This window comes from Neovison vison, chromosome 7 (assembly GCF_020171115.1).
Source record: "Neovison vison isolate M4711 chromosome 7, ASM_NN_V1, whole genome shotgun sequence".
NCBI lineage: Eukaryota > Metazoa > Chordata > Mammalia > Carnivora > Mustelidae > Neogale > Neogale vison.
The window spans coordinates 9,924,638-9,942,626 of NC_058097.1; the positions used below are offsets into that span (position 1 = coordinate 9,924,638).

At 43.5% G+C, this 17,989-nt stretch overlaps 1 protein-coding gene across 2 annotated transcripts in view; it reads left to right on the plus strand.

Annotated features, from left to right (window-relative positions):
• The window catches only part of ADAMTS18 (ADAM metallopeptidase with thrombospondin type 1 motif 18), a 143,685-nt gene that overhangs the window by 57,480 nt on the left and 68,216 nt on the right, over positions 1-17,989 (plus strand). The window contains exons 4-9 of one of the 2 annotated variants that reach the window (XM_044255688.1): positions 9,192-9,474; positions 11,641-11,834; positions 12,107-12,190; positions 13,788-13,947; positions 15,711-15,816; positions 17,754-17,891. In XM_044255688.1, coding sequence (XP_044111623.1) covers positions 9,192-9,474; positions 11,641-11,834; positions 12,107-12,190; positions 13,788-13,947; positions 15,711-15,816; positions 17,754-17,891 — 965 coding nt within the window. Of the gene's footprint in view, positions 1-9,081; positions 9,479-11,640; positions 11,835-12,106; positions 12,191-13,787; positions 13,948-15,710; positions 15,817-17,753; positions 17,892-17,989 lie in introns of those variants that run through there. The other variant, XM_044255687.1, reaches the window with a different exon arrangement.

Consider the following 17,989-nt stretch of genomic DNA (forward strand, 5'->3'; position numbering starts at 1 on the left):
GTCTAGTTGACAGTAGTATTACCCTCAATGAAGGAACAGGAAATGCCAGATTTTTGTTGACATGTGTTTTTTTTTTCCCCCCAAATGTAAGAGATTTCCCCCCCACTGACAGTAATTGGGGATCTTGAATATACATTTGTTTTTTCAAAAGGCATGTCTACGTGTGAGGGCCTGTCCAAGTTGTCTGTTAAACCACCTCTGCATGGATAGATGCAGGCGGCAGAAGATTCTCTTTCAGTGTCAGAGAATTGTGTTCTTTGGGGAGAACTGAGGATACCAGCCGCGTCTGCCTGCTCTCAGCACAATGTCAGATTTTGTCCCCTCCGCCTGCTCACTGGTGCAGATCGTTCCCCTTCTCTCATCTCGAACCTGGTCAACGATTTCTCTGCATTCTCAAGCTCCTGATTTCTTTTTGGGAAGCAACTATGGCTCTCAGTTTTATGTTAATAGTTAGCTGAGCAGTTGACAGCACGTTGCCTGATGAATATATACTTTCTTGATCCAAGAGAAGAAAGGTGGGGATCCCTTCACTTCCATTTTACAGTTAGGAGGGAAAAAAAGCAACCAGAAGTTGAGAGTACTTAAGCCCAGCTATCATGCAGTAAAGCTTGAAGTTTACCTCTAAACTGTTGAGGTTTTTTAGAGCGAGAGAGCAGAGGGAGGGGCAAAGAGAGAGGGACAAGCAGACTCTGCACAGAGTGCAGAGCCGACACAGGGCTCGATCCCACGACCCTGTGATCGTGATCTGAGATAAAATCAAGAGTTGGATGCTTAGCCCACTGAGCCACCCAGGCACCCCTGAAGTGTTGTTCATATGTTGAGCATTCCTTTACGTCATTGCCTCTGTGCCACTCCATTTTATCTTAATTTTTGGTCACTTCTAACTTTTGTCTATTCTAAAACATCCTCATGCTGATGGTTTTTGTGTTAGACTTTCTCAGCCTTTCTTAGTCCCTAGTGCCTCACTTCTCTGATGCTTCCTTTCTCTCCTCCTCCAACCCCTGGACCGTGGACTCCTGTTTCACACTGAGTGCGTATGCTTCCTTAAGCCCTTCGCTCGCTCTAAGCTGAGACTTCTTCTTTGGGCTATCCTCATACTCACTGGGCCATAAATCAGCTACTTATTCTTCTTTAGTGCTATTGTTAGGACAAAATATAGTTAAAAAAAAAAAGAATGTGATGTCTTGACTGAAGTTGCAATATTTTTTGTCACTATTGTTGACGATAGGCTAAAAAATAAAAAGTAAAAGATCAATGGATTTTTAGTAACCACAAATATATATCTTTGCCGATATTTTCTCCAGACAGCCTCATGGGGGCAACTTTGTTATTCTATTAGCCTTTCCTAAAAAGAGAAAGAGAATGTTCATACTGCCCCCCAATTCCTTTTTTCTTTAATTACTTCAAGACCTTTCTTTAAGGTATATCATCTCACTTTTAGCAAACTTCATCAACCCATTGAATCAGTTTTTGATTATTTAATAGGATAAAGGTCGCTTAAGACAAGGACCTTAGGGGCATCTGGGTGGCTCAGTGGGTTGGGCTTCTGCCTTCCCCGCAGGTTGTGACCTTGGTGTCCTGGGATGAGCTCCGCATTGGGCTCTCCACTCTGCAGGAAGCCTGCTTCCCCCTCACCCTCTATAATACCTCTCTGCGTACTTCTGATGTCTCTCTCTCTGTCAAAAAAAAAAAAAAAGTGTTTAAAAAAAAAAAAAAAAGAAAGAAAGACAAGGACCTTGTCCTTTCGGGAATCTGTAGTCTCCCTTTTTCTGTCAAGTCTAAATCCTTTAATAGAATTTAAATATGACCTAGGGGGAGGGTGTTTTAAAGGGCAATTTCCTGAAGTATGATTTATACCCTCCAGAGCCCTTGGTGTCTTACTTGGCCATTGAAATCTAAAATAGGAAACAACTTCTAACGAAGTATATTATCTTTTAGTCGTTCCTCTCTGAACGTATGAAGTGGTGAACTGTGATCTGCGTAGAATATTGACTGTTGGTCTGTGTCCATTGCCTCTTTCAGTTTAGCAGTTAAATTATATGATGACTGGGTTCTAGGTCTTTTTTTTTTAATTAAATTTATTTATTTTCAGCATAACAGTATTCATTATTTTTGCACCACACCCAGTGCTCCATGCAATCCGTACCCTCTATAATACCCACCACCTGGTACCCCGACCTCCCACCCCCCGCCCCTTCAAAACCCTCAGATTGTTTTTCAGAGTCCATAGTCTCTCATGATTCACCTCCCCTTCCAATTTCCCCCAACTCCTTTCTCCTCTCTAACTTCCCATGTCCTCCATGCTATTTGTTATGCTCCACAAATAAGTGAAACCATATGATAATTGACTCTCTCTGCTTGGCTTATATCACTCAGCATAATCTCTTCCAGTCCCGTCCATGTTGCTACAAAAGTTGGGTATTCATCCTTTCTGATGGAGGCATAATACTCCATAGCGTATATGGACCACATCTTCCTTATCCATCCGTCCATTGAAGGGCATCTTGGTTCTTTCCATAGTTTGGAGACCCTGGCCATTGCTGCTATAAACATTGGGGTACAGATGGCCCTTCTTTTCACTACATCTGTATCTTTGGGGTAAATACCCAGGAGTGCAATTGCAGAGTCATAGGGAAGTTCTATTTTTAATTTCTTGAGGAATCTCTACACTGTTTTCCAAAGAGGCTGCACCAACCTGCATTCGCACCAACAGTGTAAGAGGGTTCCCCTTTCTCCACATCCCCTCCAACACATGTTATTTCCTGTCTTGCTAATTTGGGCCATTCTAACTGGTGTAAGGTGATATCTCAATGTGGTTTTAATTTGAATCTCCCTGAGGGCTAGTGATGATGAACATTTTTTCATGTGTCTGATAGCCATTTGTATGTCTTCATTGGAGAAGTCTCTGTTCATATCTTCTGCCCATTTTTTTTTATATGATTGTCTGTCCTGTGTGTGTTGAGTTTGAGGAGTTCATTATAGATCCTGGATATCAACCTTTTGTCTGTACTATCATTTGTAAATGTCTTCTCCCATTCCGTGGGTTGCCTCTTTGTTTTCTTGACTGTTTCTTTTGATGTGCAGAAGCTTTTGATTTTGATGAAGTCCCAAAAGTTTATTTTCGCTTTAGTTTCCTTTGCCTTTGGAGACATATCTTGAAAGAAGTTGCTGTGGCTGATATCAAAGAGATTACTGCCTATGTTCTCTTCCAGGATTCTGATGGATTCCTGTCTCACGTTGAGGTCTTTTATCCATTTTGAATTTATCTTTGTGTACGGTGTAAGAGAATGGTTGAGTTTCATTCTTCTACATATAGCTGTCCAGTTTTCCCAGCACCATTTATTGAAGAGACTGTCTTTTTTTCCACTGTATATTTTTTCCTGTTTTGTCGAAGTGGAACAGAGTAGAGAGCCCAGATAAGGACCCTCAACTCTGTGGTCAATTAATCTTCGACAAAACAGGTTTCTAGGTCTTTGAAACTGGAAAAGGTTGACTCTTAATGTGGGAACAGTATTCAGTCCAGAAGGGGGCGCTGCCAGGCCTTTATCTCTGGCTCCCTCTGGCTTCTGAGGGAGAGGAGTCCCCTTGGGTGGGTCCTTGGGGCAGCCCTCCCTGTAGCACACCTTCCTTCTCTGGGAACTAGAGGCCTTCCTTGTCCTTCCCTAGCCTGTAGCACACCTTCCTTCTCTGGGAACTAGAGGCCTTCCTTGTCCTTCCCTAGCCTAGGGGAAGCTTCAGCGCATCTTCAGTGGTAGACCACTGGGTCTCTGTCCCCTCCTGTCCCCCCTCACCAACTTCCTCCTCATGAGCCGGGAAAGGGCTCTGGTCCCCTGGCAATGCCCGCCCTCAGGAAACCCTCCCATGATCTCCCACTCTTGTCATCCTTGTTTTCTCTCATGGAACACTTTTTTCATTCATACTTTGCCCAAAGGAATATTCCATACCATCTGTGATCTCGTTTAACCTCTCCCCTCCCCCGGCCCCCCATTTAACTGGAAGCCACATGAGACCACGCTGCATCTCGCTCACCACTGTCGGAGCCAGAACGTCGCGGGTGTTCACTAACTCAAGACGCTTCACACATTCTCCACACAAACAGATGGCTCTTTTTGGAGGTGCTGGGTTTGGATTTTTAAACTATAAAATGTATTTATTTGGTCAAACTCCAATTTCTTTTTTTTGTCAAACTACACCCAAAAAAGAATCTTTCTTCCTTAATATCTGGCACTGTAAAATTCTTTTTTCATCCTGAAGAATTATTCTAGATTTTTGTTCTTGTCACTCTGAACTGAAAAAGAGAGGGCCATGTGGGGCCAGTATGTTTGTCCTGATATAGGATGACAATTCTTTTTTTTTTTTTTTAATGCTTTCTCAACACAGAAGCTTTCACTATGCCTTTGAGTTGCTTAAGGTGCTCAGGAAAGGGGGAGAATACAGGAAAAGTTTCCCAACCGGTTAGTCCAGTTAAGGCACTGAAGTGGCTTAAGCCTTTGATATTAGTTTAACCAAGTTAGGAAGTTAGAAAGGCAGGAGGGCTTTCAGGGATAAATCACTCCTCCCTCCTGCCCCTGCCTTTTAACTGTTCCTTCTATCTTCGGGGGACTATAAATACTGTCTTTTGTCTTCATGCCTATGGAAGGGGGGGCTGGGAGATGGGGTTTACATCAGGGGGACCCCATTCTCCCTGTGCTGCCGGCTGAGATCTCCTCCCAGAATGGTTGTGGGGTACAAATAAAGCACCCTAGGGAGTGCTCCGGGCTTGACGACTGGACTTTGGGAAGAGTGCCTGGTTTTTATGTATTGGAACACATTGCTTCCCACCTCTGGTGTCTTCCGCTGAACAGGGAAGGGGTGCTGGCTGGTCTCCTGGACCAGCAAGCCTGCGGTCAGAGAGTCTTTCATTCCCTTATTCCACAAACATTTATAGACCAATAAACAAATGTTGATGGGCTGATAACATGTGACACGCAGCAGGGATGCCTGTGAGGCTCCTGCTGTCACAGAGGGTACGTTAGAACTCTGCACTCTGGGGGTTATGGAGAGGGTGGCATTTCATTTGTTTCTGTCACTGTCGATAGACATGAGCAAAGACACCAGGATGTCAGATCATTTGAAAGTGGGGGAGAAACAGGGCCACGAGTGTCGTTTCTTGGAGGGGAAGGTGACAAAGCAGTGAGCACCAGAAGCCGAGCCAGTTGATGGGAGGGGGAGATCATAGGTCGAAGAAAAAGTGTGCAAGAGTGTGTGCGGGAGGAAAACTCATTTTCCCACTGCCCTACTAGGTTCTTGGCTCAGACCTCTCTGTAATAAAAGATCAACGGGAGAAAACAAAGTGTCTAATAGTATGTATACCTTCTGCACACATGGGAAGGCCCCAGGAAGACTTTGGGATCTCCCCCAAAGGGCCCAAGACAGCGCCCTAAATACCATCTCCAGCTAAATACAAAAGAAGGTGTTGAGGGGAGCAGTTGTGGGACCCTATCAGGCCAAGTGCCCTCAGCAAGGGTATGGTTGTTATGCAGATTTAAGTCCACACCTTCTCCCTTGAGAAGAGTTTCCCCAATCTTTGGTCATCTTCCCATTCCTGGTACACACAGACACACTCTTATAAATAGAGATTTCCTTTATAAATGTTAACTGCTCTTAGAGAAGGGTAACTTCTCAAGGTTTTCAGAGCTTCTCCTATGTGGGCTGATTCTTTCCTTTTTTTAAAAGATTTTATTTTATTTGACAGAGAGAGTAAGCACAAGTAAGGGGAACACTAGGCAGAGGGAGAGGGACAAGCAGGCTCCCCGCTGAGCAGGGAGCCCAGTGCAATGCAGGGCTGGATCCCAGGACCCTGAGATCATGACCTGAGCCTAAGGCACCAGCTCAACGGACTGAGCCAACCAGGTGCCCCTGCATGGGCTGATTCTTAAAAATAACCAGCTCAAGATAATCCTTGTGCCAAGAGACATATTCTGGGGTGAAATTTCTGTTCCTCTTTAAGTAAGAGAACATAGTAGATTCAGGAAATGAAGTGTCCTATAAGAATGGTGGGGAGGGAGGAAGGGAATGGGACCAGATAAACTGCCCAGCTCCACACACAGCAGGTTATGCAGGGGCCTATGGGCCAGGAAAAAGGGTTTGGATTTGAGATCAATACCGGAGTGCATGGAAAGAGCTGATTACATTGGACAAGGACTCTGGCCAGTGTGAGGAGGCCCTATGAGAGGATGCAGGTCGTTTTGGGACACTAAACAGAAAGTGTCCAAATGAGGGACAAAAACCTCTATCAGCATGGCCCTGGGCTGGGCGGAGAAGGGTAGGTTACTCTGAGACCCAGCCTGAAGATATGATGGAAAGGATTCCGACATTATGGGATTTTACTCAGCTGAATTTTGATCTTGCCAATCGATTTATCTTCTTCCGGAATCTGCATGAGAACATGAACGTGAACGGTTCCCTTGACTTGCCATGTGCCTCTGTTCTTTATGCCAACACCTGGCACAGGGCTGCTAATTAGGTGCTCGGTGTGCGTTCGCGGAGCCAAGGAAAGCATCTGCCTGTGTCCCGATTCTAGATAATAGGTCAGTGCTGAAGTCAGTCTGGCAGTGGGTCAGAAGGCAGCACCCGAATGAAGGGGGAGGGAGATCGGCACCAATCCACAAGTTCTGGGGCTTCTTTTGAGAATGAGAAGCTGAACCGTATCAGAGAGCCCAATTTAGGCCTGGGCACAGAGCCCTCCACCCTGTGGGGAGTTGGAGGTGCGGCTAGGTGCCAGAGCCCCTGCATTCCCATAGTAATCTGCACTCGCCACGATGCCCCCTTAGCATTTGGTACCACCTTTGAATTTTTAGTTGTCTGCTCCCTAACAAACCACATGCGGTTTGTGTATCTCTTGCCGCCCAGCGCTGTGCCTGGCCCTTCCCCGGCATTCAGCGAGTGTTGATTCAGTCACTCCCCCTCCCTAGCCGCCTCGATTGCTGTAGCTGAGAGTCGGTAAAAGGCTTCTTCAGTGGTTATTGTCTCCCCTTGTAAGGTAATCAAAAAGGAGGGACGGGTTTCCCCATTTTGCTCATGAAGAAGGGGAGGCCTAGAAGACTGGCCCGTGAAGCCCTTTGGGCAAGGCGGTGGTCATCGGAGCAGTTCAGAACCAAGGGTCTCATGTGTGAGTCCCAAGGACAGAGATCTGGTTTCTGGTGGGGCAGGATCCTGCCTGGGAGTGAGGGGGTCCGTGTGTGCCTTCCGTTTCCCCGTGGCTTCCTGACGTTCGGTGAAGTTGCCGGCCTCTATCAGGGCTTCTCCGACATTCACAGACACACAGATCACATGGGGACCTAAATAAAACGCAGACTCTGGTGGCGCAGGCTTGGGGTGAGACCCGCGTCTGCATCCCTAACGAGCTCCTAGATGGGCTGAAGCCGCAAGCCCAGCAGGCCAGACGTGCCATCCCCAGGCCCAGATGTCCAGGACCTTCTGAACCAAATGCAGGAAGACAGAGGGCAGAGGTGTGGACGGGAAGGCAGGGGTGTGTTGCGGCTGAAATAGCAGGTATCAGGATCCACACTTTGTGCCGTGAACTTGGAAAGCAAAATTGCGGTTGGATGGGCTTGCCGAGTCCCTCTTACAGCTGGGGCGCAGGGGTGCGAGAGCGCCGCGCTCTGCGGGTCCCGAAACAGACCAGGTCCGGCCACTTGCCGCTGACAGAATCCAAAGGCAGAGAGATGGGTGGCGGGGCGACAAGAAAGGGATTCGTTTCAGGGAGGCCAGCACCGGGAGGACAGCGGACTCACGTCTCCAAGGCGGCCTCCACAGTGCCGGAAGTCCTGCCAGGTTCATGTCAGGGAAGTGTGGAGTGACGGTGAGTGGGTATGTGCAGTGGGCACTGAAGGTCAGGTCCGTCGTGGTCTTGGGGTCAGTCACGTGGGGTCTGGCTGGCTCAGGGCAGTCACTGTTGCTCGAGGAGGTAGTTTCAGTCCCCATCAGGGGATGCGTTGCCCACTGAGTCTTTTGCCCGAGTTAAGAGATAAGCTGGCAAGAAGAACATGATCAGGGAGAAGGTACAGATTGACATCCAAGTGGAGGGGGTCCAAGTCCCCATTCACTCCTCCTTCCCCGTTTAGCAGCTCTGTCTCCTGAGAACGCAGCCCCAGGCCCCTACGCGGAGTTGACGGTAACTGTTCGCCCCGTGCTGCCACCCAGGCTCACCCTGTTATTTAGCCCTTGTGGAACCAGGGTGGAATGGCGGTGTTTCTCCTGCCTGTGCTGGGGGTCCCTCGAGAGCCAGGCTGCCATGAAACTGCCCCCTTGGCCCTGTGTTTGCCGCTATGTCCCCTGCGTCCTAGGTGCAGAGGCTCCAGGATGTCATGTGGCTCCTCCCTCAGTCGCAGGAATCCCTGAACATCAAGATTAGTAGTGAAGAGTCTAGAACAGTAGCTGAGGGCACTGCCTCTGAGGGTCAAGTGCTCTGGGTACCCCAAAGCCTGCCTCTTTAGCATCAGGATTATTCTAAGCTGATTGTTTTTAAGAAGCAGCAGACATGAGGAAAGCTCAGAAAACTGAGTAGAAGCTACCATTTTACATTCACAAGGGAAATCTCTATTCATGGGGGTGCCTTCTTCTCTGTGCCAGGAACAGGACGGTGGCCAAATCTTTAGCAACTTGTCAGTGTAGAAAGCCAGCCATATCAACCGTATCTCTTTTCTCTGTGCTTTTCCTGGTAACCTTGCATGACTGCCCTTCCCCCGCCCCCATCACCCCCTCAATATCTTATTATACCTTTAGCTGGAGACAGTAGTTGTAAAGTGGTGTCTTGGGCCCTTTGGGGGAGTTACTCAGTTTTCCTGGGTAAGTTCCATGTGTATGGAAGGTATATATGTTATTAAAAGTCTGTTTTTCTCCAATCAGTGTTTTACTACAGTGGGGTCAGAGCCAAGAACCTAGAAGGGTAAAGGGAAAATTATTTTTTTCCTTCTCTACAATGCCATTGCTAGCTTTTCTACTGACTACTTTTGCCTCAGTTTTGTCTTCTGTAAAATGGGGATAAGAACATTATAACTGCTAATGGTACATGTGAAATAGATAATACACGTCAGTTACTTAGCACAGTGCCGGCACATAGGAAGTAGCCAATAGACAGTTGTTGAAAATCACCACAAATAAAGGGGATGCCTGGAATCATTCATATTTTCTTGTGTTTGGCTCTTTAGTCAGGTCTAATAAGGACACGAAAAAACGAATTCCTCATTTCACCGTTACCTCAGCTGCTGGCCCAGGAGCATAACTACAGCGCACCCGCGGGACACCATCCTCATGTACTGTACAAAAGGATGGCTGAGGAGAAGGTCCAGCGTTGCCATAGCTACCCGGGCTCCAACGGGCATCATCCTGGTCACTCCCCAGCCCACACTCCCCTCACATCTCGGAGTCAAGAAAGAGAGCATCACCACCCAAGGTTGCGAAAGCAGCATTTTTGTGGACGACGCAAGAAATGTATGTAAGGAAACTTTTTCTTATTCTGTTCTTATTTGGGCCCTCGATAGGCTCTTTTGAGTGTAGTCAGATGTGCTGACTTTGTAGGTTAAAATGGGGCGACCTTAAGCACCCCTTGAGATTTGTCTTGGAGATGGGCCAAGATTCACCCCTGTCAGGCAAACCTGGGTGATCAGTTCCCAATTCTTCTAGGTTAAACTAGGAAAGATTTTGATATGCTTTTGTTTCTTTTAGTCATGGGTCGCCATATTATCTTGGTTTCTGTGCTCCTGAGAAAGGTACCCAGTCTTCCAGTGATGAAGGAAATCAGAGGTGAATCCTCAGGTGTGGTTGGATGTTTATTCCTTTTGAGCTCTTACAGGATAACTTCACAGGAAATGAGAACATCAACACCTATGTGGATGTAGCAGTGAGATACAGGGCCCATTGGGCATGGTTTGTGACCCAGGCACAGCATTCTGCACTTTGTAGATCAGCAGCATCTAACAGAAATACAGTGTCAGCCCCACAAGGAGTCTTAAATGTTCTAATGGCCACATTTTTTAAAATTAAAGATAAATAAATTAATTTTAATAATATTTATTAATTAATAAATAATTATTTACCTGATATAGTATAGAATATCATCTCAACATGCAATGTTGAATATACCAAATTATGAATCAAGTATTTTATATTAAATTTTGGAATTCTGGTCATTTTTGGACAGAGCACAATTTCAATGTAGACAACAAATTCTCTTCAGAAATACTTAATCTGTATTTCAAGTTCATAAAATTTAAGGTTGGAAAAGTAGCTTTGCATAGTCCAATAGTTCCAAACTTATTTTTCAATGACCGTACCAAATATTGCTTGCTTAATTTAAATTGAAATTAATTAAACTTAAAATTAAAACTTTGGTTTCTCCAGTGGCACCAGACACATTTCAAAGGCTCAGTAACCACGAATGGCGGGTGAGTGTGAGTTAGGGGAGCCGGATGGTGGTTCTACCCGAGGAGAATGGGAACTGGTATCCCTGAGCAATAATGAAATACCATGTTTCTACCATTTTAATTGCTCTTTGGGGTTTGGGGTATTAACAGAAATATCATCTTTAAGGAACATCTGTTTGACATGGATTTATGATCATCGTGGTAATTATAATGGTGCTCCCCATAGTGACAATGATATGTATTTGATGGATATCAAAGCTCATCTTTAGAGCAGTCCTGTGATTGGTATTGTGGGCATTAATGCTCTTTTCCTTGAGAAACTGAGACTCAGGGTCACTTATCAAAGTGGCCAACTTGAGGCTTTTTAGCTAACTCTACATAATTTGATCTTTTAATTTCACTTTCTGGAGAGTTACGATGACTTTTCTCTGAGGACTGTACTAGTTGTTGAAGTATTAAAATAACTCTGTGTTAGTCCTACAGTGTCCCATTCCCTCCCAGCAATCCTTGGACTTGTCCCTTCCTATTAACTGAAGGGATCATGCCTGGCCCAACATCTGGAGACTTCTGGGTCTCTTCTCAAAGTCCATGGCCAATACCCACTCTGTTAAGGTGGTGCCTGCACTTTACCTGCTAGGAAATACTTACTGTCATTTTAAATATCACCCTTGACTGTGCTCTTTTCCTCAAAACTAACTCAATATTAGGTCAAAGAGTCCTTATTCAGCACTTACTTTGTGCTATATTCAAGTTTCTGTTGATGAAACAAGGATATTAGACATGGACAGTATTCTGTAGGACGTATATTTCTAAATTTCACTTGGAAATAATATATAAAGTGTAATCATGAATTCAGATGCAAAGGATAATGTCTATTTCTGCAGTGTTTTGAATAAAAATGAGCATGTTCTCTTTTTAAAGGCTATTACAAAATTAATTTTTGTCAACCTGCTGTACCAACTAGATTTGTAGTGTGTGTGTGTGTGTGTGTGTTTTACCTGGTATAGTATTTTTGAGTTGTTGAGTCTATCCATCCACCAACCTCTTTGACTGAATCTTTCTTGACCACAAACTAGGTGCAAAGCACCCAGGACAAGCACTGAAGTCACCATTTATCAGTACGTCAGTCAAGTGTTGATTACAGACTCTCTCCCTGCCCTGTTTAGATTTCTTTTATCTCATCCAGATGTTCTCCACTGTTAATCCTCTCCAAATGCTCTTATGTTCTTTGTAGATGCCCCTAAGCCTCCCACGGAGGACACCTATCTCAGGTTTGATGAATATGGGAGCACAGGGAGACCCAGAAGATCAGCTGGAAAATCACAAAAGGGCCTAAATGTGGAAACCCTTGTGGTAGCAGACAAGAAAATGGTGGAAAAGCACGGCAAGGCAAACGTGACCACGTACATTCTCACGGTCATGAACATGGTAAGGGAGTTTGTTAGACTCCAGTGCTCTGGTTCTCCAGAACAGCTCAAATCATGGAATATCCTTGTGTGGATTGAATAGCAGATGGAGCCACATAATTTTACTGGAAAAAAAATTGCGTTTTGAGGAAATTGCTTCATACGTACATATATGTACATTTAATTTTGTAGATTTGAAGCGTGCGTACTTAAAAATCTGATTGATACACACAGAGAGTTTTGGAAATTTCTAGATTTTCTTCATTTTTTGTTTGATTTCAATTGTTCCAACAGGTTTCTAGCCTATTTAAAGATGGGACCATTGGAAGTGACATAAACATTGTGGTGGTGAGCCTCATTCTTCTGGAACAAGAACCTGTACGTACCAGACTTCACTTACTTCTGAATTCATTCTGCCATTTGGGCTCTACTTATTGAATACCTCCTGTGTACCTGTCCATGAACTAGTCTTTGGAAATTCCAGCTTGAAAACAGGCTGACCCTATCCTCAAAGAAAGTAAACCTAATAGGGTTGTGCATTCAAATAAGTAAAACATCACAAAATAGTTATATATATATATACATATATATGTGTGTGTGTGTATATATATATAATTATATATAATATGTATATACAATGGCATAAACATTAAATATGCATATATAATATAAATAGTACATTATATATAAAAATACAAATATTATGTAGGCTTCATAGGGAGGGTGCATTTGATAATAGATTTAAGGGTTGGTTGCATTTTGCACATCGGATATGCTGGGTAATTTCAGGTAGATGCAAAAAGATATTTTGAAAACCTACTGAAAAGAAGTCATCAGAAAATTCTTGTAGTTAACCTGCTGTCCCCCCAACACCATCTTAGGTACTACAGGAACTAAGTAAAGACTATTTAACTGCCCTTGAATTGATTACCTTGAGGTGCAGGACACAGGCAGGGAGTAAATCATTTAACCAGAACATATAATAAAGTGTTAATTGCATGGCACTCACTGCTTTGTAGTGTTTTGGTACCGAAACTGTATTTTTCTGAGGTGGAGATTACCAAGTTTTTTAAGTCCCGCTGTGGCTTCTCCTCTTCATCTGTTACCCCAGTAATTACTGTACAAAGCGAGGAGTCTGAGACAGAAATTAATCTCATTGTCCAGGTGTGTAGAGCTACAGAGGTTAACCTGTCAAACTGTTCCTGGAATTTTAGGAAGGTAGAAAGGAGGGTGTGTGTCATTGGGAGGCAATTTTGTCTATAACCTACCACTTATACTTTGCCCAGGGACACTGAAGCCAGAGGCATCCTAATTTACGGATAATTAAAGACCTAGTCTAAAAACCCCCAACTTGACCCAAGTCAATAGTTTTAAGCAAAGATTTGGTAAATAATTATCTCAAAGCGAGGTCCTATCTTACCCCTCAGAGTCTTATAATTATTTGTTTCTACATCCACTCACTGAGCTTTCATTTTATTGATTGATGGATGGATTGATTTTAGTCTGTGATGTGCCAAGGCCTTTGCTGGAAATTCTGACATGGGTAGGTAAGTTGTGGTCAGTACCTTCCTCACGCTGTGTTGAAGAAGACATTGAACTTTCTCACCGCTAATTTACAATCAGGTTCTAAAAGCTATAACAGTTTTATAAGGGTGATACCAGCATGAGATGAACACAGATAATCCTAACTGATACCAGGTTAGTATTTTTTTTAATAGAAAAAGAACTAGTTATAAAGTATACTACTAAAACCCTGTAGTTACTTTAAGTATCGTGAGCATTTACCTGAAATAGTTTTAGGGTGTTATTATTATTTTTTTTAATCAGTCCTCTCCAATCTTAGCTCAAGTGTTTTTCTCTACTGACCTTTCTCCCTAGAAACTTGATGTTTTCTGTATTTGCCTATGCAAATGGAATGATTCACGGTTCTCACCTCTCACAAATTCACACTCTGATTTGTGTGGGTTTCCCATAGGGAGGATTACTTATCAACCATCATGCGGATCAGTCTCTGAACAGTTTTTGTCAGTGGCAGTCCGCCCTCACTGGAAAGAATGGCAAGAGGCATGACCATGCCATCCTGCTCACGGGATTTGACATTTGTTCCTGGAAGAATGAACCATGTGACACTCTAGGTAAGGCATGAGTAGATGCTTCACTCGCACCTGTGGAAGCACGGTGTGGAAACTGTCCACCGGGTGGGTGGCCCTAAGAATCCTTCATAAGAAGATCTAATATTTAAATGGCGGAGTAATATCTTCACTGTACCCTGAATATTGTTCTATTTAACTGAAGTTGGGGTGGAATGGTGAGCTCATTTCCTTTACTCATTGTGTATTTTTCTTTATTAACTCTATTGATGATTATTGAGGTAAATTGTTTAACTAGACAAGTTGTGGTTTATTCCATCAGCACAACTAGGCAGCTGAAGAGAATTTTACTGAAGAATTCAGAATATCTCCATGCTGCATAACTGTGCCCTTGGGTAGCATAGCAGTGCATCCTTTAGAAAGTTACTTGACCTTTAAAGGACCCAGCTATTCTATATTTGCAAAAGATAGTGAGTAAGGACTGTGTCTTCTATGTCTAAACTGTTTTTTTTCTGGTATATTCCATTGCATACAGTAGGAACCCAACAATTTTTTTTGATGAGTTAATGATCATTTAGATCAGTGTTGATGGTGGTGGTGGTGGCGATGGTGCCATTGGTCATATATGCCTATACATTATGTTTCTCAGACCATCTCAGTGACCTTATAGCAGCAAGGTGGGCACGGTCCATCCACAAGTGTGTATATTTCGTACACACTGGACACATACTCTCATTCTGCATATGAAGACCGAAAACTGGGAAGAAAGACATTTAACACACAATGTGGTTCAAGATAGAATCAAACACTGGCTAGAATGATTTTATAGCTGCTCTTAGAAGGAAGTAGTTTATGAAAACAGAAGCATTCATCACGGTCTAGTAAATAGGAGAAGAATGCATTTATTCTGTTCACATTGTTGAGGCCTTGTCATATTGTCTGCTTCAGAAAAAGACCAGGATGTATGTTCTCTTAGAAAATATACCTTGAGCTTTAACGCCAATAGCGTTGTTTAGTGTACATTTTGCATTGGTTTAACTCTGATAAGGCATATATAACTGTCATACAACTTCCTATTCTGTATGGAAAATGGAAAATACAACACTTGTAGTGATTTCACAGGGTTGTGAGGAGGATCTGTGGATGACAATATGTTTTGTTTTGTTTTTTAAATTTATTTATTTGACAGACAGAGATCACAAGTAGGCAGAGAGGCAGAGAGAGAAGAGGAAGCAGGCTCTCCACCAAGCAGAGAGCCCGATGCGGGACTCGATCCCAGGACCCTGGGATCATGACCTGAGCCGAAGGCAGAGGCTTCAACCCACTGAGCCACCCAGGCACCCCGATGACAATATGTTTTAAAATGCAAGAAAATGTTAATTTATGCATTTATCTGGACAAGACAGATGACCAGATAACTCTATACCTTTAGTGCTTTTCTGAAAAAAAAAAGTACCTAAATCAATTAACCCGAAATTAATCATGTTAATCAGGGAAACTAGAACTGTGCCGAACATTTTGAAGCCATAAGAAATGAACAGGTAGGGGCGCCTGGGTGGCTCAGTGGGTTAAGCCTCTGCCTTTGGCTCGGGTTGTGGTCTCAGGGTCCTGGGATTGAGCCCCACATGGGGTTCTCTGCTCAGCAGGGAGCCTGCTTCCCCCCTCTCTCTCTGCCTGCCTCTCTGCCTACTTGTGATCTCTCTCTCTCTGTAAAATAAATAAATAAAATATTTAAAAAAAAAAAAGAAATGAACAGGTATCTGTACGTGTGCCCTTTGGACTAACACTTGAAAATGCTCTCTCCATAGGGTTTGCCCCCATCAGTGGAATGTGCAGTAAGTACCGAAGCTGTACCATCAATGAGGACACGGGGCTTGGCCTGGCCTTCACCATCGCTCATGAGTCCGGGCACAAGTGAGTGAGCCCTCGATTCACCACTTAATACGAAAACAGGCTGGGTGATTCACTGGCATCTCCCTAGTGATAATTGTTGGTCTAGTCTGAATAGGCTGAATCTTGGGTCAAGCTTGGAATCCTGGCTGACTCTAAGGAGAGCTCCCTCAGTAAAGGCTGGCCATCATGGATGTTGCTTTTTTTGAACAACAGTGTTTCCCTGCAGCACAGAATTACATGGTGGGCACAGATGGATTGCGGGTCATCTAATGGACCCCCTCGTCTTTTAGGAATGTCTTCCAGGCTCTGTTACAGTGAAGATCCTTTTGGTACATTACATCGAGGCAGACATGTAAATTCACAGAACATAATGGCGTGTTCATTGTTCAAAGGCTTTCAGTGCACACACTGGATATTCTTGGAGTTGGTGTCATGGCGTGTTCATAGTAGTCTTTTCTCTGGTGTTACTAAATCTTTCTCTTGTAAGAATAGAGTTCGAAACGAGGGATGAGAAACTTGAGAGCAGTGAGCTAAATGGATAAGGTATGAAATATGGTGCTGACACCATTCTATATAGTTTTCAAACACTCCTTGAATGGTAGCGGCCACATTGGAATGAGCCCGCTGCTTTACAAAATGGCTGCTTCAAAAGGCAAGCTGTTTGGATAGATGAGTTGAATATTGGTGTGTGTGTCCTGTGTTCAACATTTATCTCGAATGCTCATATTCAGAGCATCTGATTGATTTCTGACTTAAAAGCAAAATCATCTCCTCTACAACTATAGTTTATATTTGAGTATTTTGGTGCTTATGTCTCTCATGGGCATATTATCTTCTGGAAATTTGAATCCAGCGTATGTACACAGCCACTTTCTTAGCAAGGTATGAATGAACCTTTTTTATTGTGAACACTGGTACAAAAATGCCTGTCATGCACAAGGCCCCTTTGTACAGAGCAGGAAAGAAGTATGAATGTCAAACATGTCTGCTTAAATTTGTTTCTGTACCTATCACCTGCTGACCCTGAACTTCAGTATCACAGTTACAGTTGGTGGCAAGAAAAAAAAATGTGGTACTTGAAAGAATTTGACTATCCCATCATTTTAAAGTAGCATAGATATCTTGACCAAAAGTTTCTCGTTCTTAAAATATTTAGCAGATATACCATTCTCTGATTTTGTGGGCAAGACATAATGGAATAAAACCCATAGCATTCTTTACAATTTTCTACATGAATTTTACAATATGGCAGTTGCCTTTTTTTTCCTTAAAAAGGTTTTTTTTTTTAATTTATTTTAGAGAGAGAGGAGCATGCAAACGATGGGAAGGAAAAGAGGAGAGGGAGGGTGAGAATCTAAGACTCCACAAAGGGGGCAGAGCCCTACACAGGGCTTGATCTCACGACCCTGAGATCATGACCTGAGCTGAAACTGAGAGTCGGTCCCTTAACCTACTGAGCCACCCAGGCCCCCCTGTAGTTGACTCTTAAACAACATTGTTTTGAACTCTGTGCATGTCCACTTACATGTAAATTTTTTCAATAAATGCCATATAGTATTTTAAGTGTATTTTCCTTATAATTTTCTTAATAATATTTTTTCCCTAGCTTACTTGATTGTAAGAATATAGTATATAATGCATGTAACATACAATGTATGTGGTAATTAAGTTATTAGTAAGGCTTCCTATCAGCAGTAGGTTATTGGTAGGTAAGCTTTGGGGGAGATAAAAATTAGACTTGAATTTTCAACTGCAGGTGGGGACGGTCAGTGCCCTTAACCCCAGTGGTGTTCAAAGGTCAATTGTATATAGTAACTCATTTTTGTCTTTCTTTTTCCTTACCACTTTGATAACTCTGTCTCTCACATGGGTTCAGTGATTATCAATGCATCTTCTTTCATTTGATTATAATCTGGAAAATGGGCTCACAGAACCATGCTTTCTTCTTTCTCCTGCAGTTTTGGCATGATTCACGATGGGGAAGGCAATCCCTGCAGAAAGGCTGAAGGCAATATCATGTCTCCCACACTGACAGGAAACAATGGGGTGTTTTCCTGGTCTTCGTGCAGCCGGCAGTATCTCAAGAAATTCCTTAGGTAAGACGAAATAAAGCAGAGGTATTCCCAGCGTGGTGACAATAAACAGTGCTCAGCAGAGGTTTAAAATACTCGGTGGTTTGATGATGATGGGGGTG